General features: G+C 47.6%; 1 protein-coding gene across 1 annotated transcript in view; it reads right to left on the reverse strand.

Moving 5' to 3' along the window:
• Window positions 1–5,257, reverse strand: part of CALN1 (calneuron 1) — a 623,334-nt gene extending 618,077 nt beyond the window's left edge. Inside the window, exon 1 of the mRNA XM_028845707.2 lies at window positions 5,139–5,257. Coding sequence (XP_028701540.1) covers window positions 5,139–5,257 — 119 coding nt within the window. The remainder of the gene's footprint in view (window positions 1–5,138) is intronic.
• Window positions 5,258–6,000: the final 743 nt, after the last annotated feature.

Consider the following 6,000-nt stretch of genomic DNA (forward strand, 5'->3'; position numbering starts at 1 on the left):
TAGCAAGGAAGAGCAGCTCAGCATCCAGGCAACAAAGGCTGAGTTCTTTCAGCCTCTCACTGTGCGTGACCTTCCGTCACAAGGAAGTTTACAGGTCTTGTTTATGTGTAGACTTTTTTATAAGCTATTCAGAGCAGGGGTGGGAGGGAGAACTAGAGAGAAAAGTTCCCTTTGAATTTCCATTGCTTTCAGAGTCAGCAATTTAATGAGTCATGCATTCTAAATCCTTGCTTTGTCTACACGTTTTCATTTCAAAATACGAAAAAACACTTTGTTTGGAACATGAGATATTTTTAGATCATATATCAATAGTGCACATCCATTTCTCCCCATATGAATAAAAAAGCTTCCTTTGGATTGGGCTGGAGCCACACCACAGTGGTGGGGTTGTTTACTTAGCTGTCATTTGTGGAAGCTACCTGGGCATCACTCTAGTTCCTGGAGTCTGTCTTCTAGGTGACATCATGGATGAGTCAGCTCTAGACCTGGTCCAAAGAGCTCCAGATCTCAAAGTCTGGACAAAAAGTAAAGAAGTGAAGGATGTCACTGCTCCTCTTAGGGATCTTGGGAGACACCCCATTATCCCAAATATGTACACACACACCTTGCTCCAACAAAAGTGGGTCCTTTTTCTGAGTATTAGCATTCCCCACATGACTTATTTTAGAAAAGTTTCTATAAACAAAATAAAACAAAAATTAAACACCATTGATCACACCCAACTCTTCCATTATAAGCCAAAGATGAGCTCAAGACCATACAGTGACTTGAGGGAGGCACCCACTGCTTCCTTCTGCTAAAGTGTCCTTTCAGACCTCCTTGCCAAGGAGTCACCTTGACAGGCTAGAAAAAAGGTCAGGGCTTCCTTGCTTCACTCCCTTGTGAGACCTTTGAGAGAAAGGAGAAGAGAAGGAGGTCACCATCTACAGGTCACCTCCTCCAGATGCATTGACAGAAGCATGTTGACACCTTAGCAAAGACATGAGTGGACAATCAAGGATCTTCTGCAGTGATGTAGGCTGACAAATGGGGGGACAACGGACTGCAAGGAAGGCTGGCTGTGGGAAGGGTGGGGTCCTACCTCTCCAGTCCCCAGCCGGTTCTGTCTAACCTATTGCCTTTTTTTTTTTTTTTTTTTTTTTTTTGAGACAAAGTCTCTCTCTGTCGCCAGGCTGGAGTGCAGTGGCATGATCTCAGCTCACTGCAATGTCTGCCTCCTGGGTTCAAGTGATTCTCCTGCCTCAGCCTCCCAAGTAGCTGCGACTATAGGCACACACCACAATGCCCAGCTAATTTTTGTATTTTTAGTAGAGATAGAGCTTCACCATGTTGGCCAGGATGGTCTCGATCTCTTGACCTCATGATCCACCCACCTCGGCCTCCCAAAGTGCTGGGATTACAGAAGTGAGCCACTGCGCCTGGCGTAACCTATTGCTTTTGTTCCACAAGTCACAGTTCATCATTTTGGATCTTGTAGGGATTACCTTCTTGAAAAGTTCCAACTTAAAGCCTTAATAGCAAATACCTTCCCAGCACTTCATGGAGCATCAATTAACTCCAAGAATAAGAAATACATATAATAGCTCAAGGAACTGGTATGATATAGTTTGGATATTTGTCCCCTCCAAATCTCATGTTGGAATATGATCCCCAGTGTTGGAGATGGGGCCTAGTGGGAGGGGTTTGGGTCATGCACGCGAATGCCTCATGAATGCCTCAGCACCCTCCCTGTGATAATGAGTGAATTCTCACTCTATTAGTTCATGCAAGAGCTGGTTGTTTAAAAGAGCCTGCCTCTCTCTTGTTCCCTCTCTCTCCATGTGACATTCCTGCTCCCACTTTGCCTTCCACTATGATTGGAACCTTCCTGAGGCCCTCAACAGAAGCAGATTAGGCCATGCTTCTTGTCCAGTCTGCAGAACCATGAGCCTAATAAACCTCTTTTTTAATCAATTGCTCAATCTCAGGTATTCCTTTATAGCAGCACAAAATGGACTAATACATGGGGGTGAGGAGGCACCCCAGTTCTCCAGTCACTCCCCCTCCCCATCTTCTGTCCGCCCATTTAGAGTGGCAGCAGCTGCATTCATACATCTGACCCTCTTCTCTTGGGCACTATTGATTTGATCAGGAATGGACAGCAATGGGCTTGTTTCCCAGGGGATTTGGAATTGAGACCACACTGATTCCTCCATTTGATCACTGTTAAATGGGTAGCTATTTGACATGAATCATTTTCACATGGACAGAGAAACGCAAGAGACTTAGCTTTCTCAGATTTTCCACATCCTTCTAAGTCTTTGATGATGAACTAAATTTTGAACTGGCCATTGCTTGGCATAGTTCCTTCTGCTCTGACACTAGCTCTCGTTCCCTCCAGAATCTGATCAGTAAACTGACGGGAGCAGAGGCTACATTACATGAGGTGAGATTAAGAAGGAATCAAGGCCGGGTACGGTGGCTTAAGCCTGTAATCCTAGCACTTTGGGAGGCCAAAGCAGGTGTATCACTTGAGGTCAGGAGTTTGAGACCAGCCTGGTCAACATGGTGAAACCCCGTCTCTACTAAAAATACAAAAATGAGCTGGGTTTGGTGGCAGCCACCTGTAATCCCAGAGCTGCACCTCTGGACTTGGATTTCACGAGACCCACCCTCTGCCCACTCCCATGGAAATATCCCTAGCATGTTTCCCTTTTCATTCCTGAGAACTCTCCTGGCCTTCTGTCCCTTGCAACCAATATGGCTCTGGGAGATGTGAAAGTGATCTGGAGACAGAAGACGAGACACATCAAGGAGGCTCCTCTCTGCTTTCTAACTTCGCCTGCCCTGCCCACGCTGTGCATAACTGCTCAGGCCACCACAGCTAGGAAGTAGTGGTGGCTCTTTGAGCATGCTTTGGGGTCAGAGGAGGCCCCTGGTGCCCCTGTTTTTGCTAAGGTGTCAACATGCTTCTTTCAGTGCACCTGGAGAAGATGACCTGTAGATGGGGACTGCCTTCTCTTTTACTCCTTTCTCTCAAAGGTCTCACAATACCCAGGCTGTGCTTTATCTGAAGGAGGTTGCCAGCCAGAGAACTGAAGGGCAGGAGGTGATGCGCTCTGAGAGATGACATTACTGCTGAACCTAACGGGAGAACACGTTCCAGATGAGATATGTTCCCACTCCATTCCACGTCCAACTCCCTGGAGCCAAGATCTTGACCACAGATCTCCCTCCTCTGGCCCCACCTAATCTCCTGCTTTTTGGCTCTCTCCCTCTCAGCCCACTACACAAAGAAATCTTTGGGGAATGTGTGGGTACATGCCCAAGGATGGAATAACAAAAACAAAAGCATGTTCATTGTGCGTGTGTGTGTGTGTGTGTGCACGTGCATGCAAATGTGTGATGGGAACAGCCAGAGGTGTAGAGACCCTTAGCCCCAGGCCCTAAAGGGAGTTTATGTTCAACTCCAAAAGAGAAGCACACGCCTTGGGAGAAACTGACTCCTTGGGTCATCGCTGTCCCCTAGAGACAGGTGACACTAAACTGCCTAATTCATGCTGCTCACAACTCTGGCCAAAAAATGCCAAGTTCCCAAAATGCAGGATAAAATGGGGAAACATTTTTAATGTGACAATGTGTTGAGCAAAAAGATTTCTTTTCTGTTTGCTGTGTGATATCCTCAGATCTACAGAGGCAGGCAAATATCCCTTTCCTCCGTCCCACCAACTGTACTTGTCACTCAAGGCAGCCCTCCTAGGACTTACAGAAATGTTTCTCTGACTCAGTTCTTACCTCCTTTTTTCAACATGCCCCACCCCTTTACCAGGGGAAGTGTTCACCGTCCTTTCATTTATCCTAGGCTGGTGAAAGTCCAACCACGCCTGCCTTTGGTGGGGGGTCCTCTCCTGGAAGGGATGAGCTGAGATGGGGAGACCATCCCAAAATGTTCTCTGACTCTAGCCAGCCTTCCTTGCTCTGAGCGTGCCCTTCAGCATTTGTCATTTCCAGCTTTACGCTGTCCTATTCTAGATCCTTCCTCAGAGGCTGAGAGAGTGGCTCCCCCGGTTGGTCAGCGTTCCCTTGGCCAGGGGTCTCATCAGCTCCCGCCCTTGGCTTCTCAAATGTCAAGCTGTGTTGGAGAAGGTTCTGAACAAAGTCTTGCAGCATCCTGTTCCTGGATCCTACAGTCTGGCCCCCTGCTCATGGGAGAAATTGCTGAACACCAGGAGCTGTAGTCACCATAAATACATCCACTTCCTTTTCTTCCCCATAAGCCTATCTCTAAACTAACTGCCCCCACCATATACGCTTTCAGCCGCCACTGAAAGCTGGTGGCTAGAGCTGGAGATCCCATTCTGAACAGCCTTAGGAAGAGAATTTCAGAATGTACCCATTTATAGGACTCACCACAGACCGATTCCTTGATGCCAGCATCACACAGACCAAAACTGCGTTCTATACCAAACCACAACCAGAGTTGCAACTCCTCTTGAGTTTGTACAGCCGAGGGTCTCCGAGGAAAAGAAAAAGAGTAAGATAAAAAAACCCATGGAGGCCTGTGGCTTGGTAGCATAGAAAACTCTTTACCCCGAACTGACCGCATCAATGACCAGAGAGACACAGGGTAGCCTATTGGTTAGGAACATAATTTTTTTTTTTTAGCGGTGGGAGGAGGGGTGGAATTCAGAGAGACTTGGGTAGGAATCCCAGGTTTGCCTTTGGCTGTGTCATCTCAGTCAAGCTGCCTAATGTTTGTGTTACTTTCCTCCTGTCAAAGCGAGACTAACAACATCCTTATGAAATTATTTGAGAATTGATTGAAATTGTCGATGCAAAGGTTCCATTTTTATGCTAGTGCATAGTCCACACTCTATAAGTTGTATTTGTCATTGTTCACCTGAAAACAAGCATGTCTCTCCCCAAGAGTCGGTTTGCAAACCCGTCCCTTCGTCCCATCCACACATCTCAAATAGGCTCAAGAAAGGGGATAGAATCTCTGTACCCAGCCGGGACAGCTCTCCCAGGTGTTCAGTTCATAGATTCTCCTCTCCAACCTAGACACGCAGCAGCGGCAAAGGTTCCTGGACCCCGCACCACCCCCTACCTGAGGGCTGCCAAACAATCTAGATCCTGGGGTTTGGGGGAAGAAGACTTGCCAGGTGGGGAAGTCGGGGGCCTGGCTCCTCGGCGGCTCCTCTCCCCGTCCGAGGGCTCCTCCGTCCCCCTTTTTCTCATTCTCGGGCTTCCCCTCTCCGGGTTGCTCTGGCAGCCGCATCGGGGGTCCAGGGCGATGTTCTCAGAGAGATTTAGGAGCACATCAAAGGAACGTCAGCGAAGGCACTGAGACTCTGAAAGGAGTTGACAGAAACTTACAGCCTGCACAGTGCTGGGCGATTATTTTTCTCAAAGCCGGCCGCCTAAATAATTCACACCCTCCCTTCCGTGTTTACACAGGACAATGGTAGAAACACAATCCTGGCACAAGAAATATAATTACAGTTGTGACAGATGTTTAGTTATTAATAAGGCCTCAATGTCACCAGAGGGTAATGCACAACAAGCCAATAATGGGCTTTTGGAGCCAACCTTAATATTTACAGGTATTTTTCCATTCGTACTCACATGGGCATTGCTGGAGTATGAGCAGTGTGGAGAGATCTATAGCCGCCAACGTGATTGCAACTTGCAAGGAAGCAAAGCACCTCGCCAGCATCATTTGTTTCCTTGCTGCTGACACCAGGAAATCCACAGAAACAAAATGAGGGACTGAGCTGGAAATCACCGTCTAACGGTGAAGGGCTCTTGCCAAGTCTCCCAAACTTGGTGATGCTGTCACAATCCCAGGGCAATATCCTCCTAACTTCCTTAAAGCAAAGAGCATCCAAGACGGCATCCCGTTACCAGCTCCAGTGCAGACTTGCAGCCCACGCATACGGAATCTCTACGTCCACTTGATGTCACCAAGTGGCAACATCCTCTTTCTATCTCTCTCTCTCTCTCTGATATCCAGTTACCACC

The sequence above is a fragment of the Macaca mulatta genome, chromosome 3, assembly GCF_049350105.2.
Source record: "Macaca mulatta isolate MMU2019108-1 chromosome 3, T2T-MMU8v2.0, whole genome shotgun sequence".
Taxonomy (NCBI): Eukaryota; Metazoa; Chordata; class Mammalia; order Primates; family Cercopithecidae; genus Macaca; species Macaca mulatta.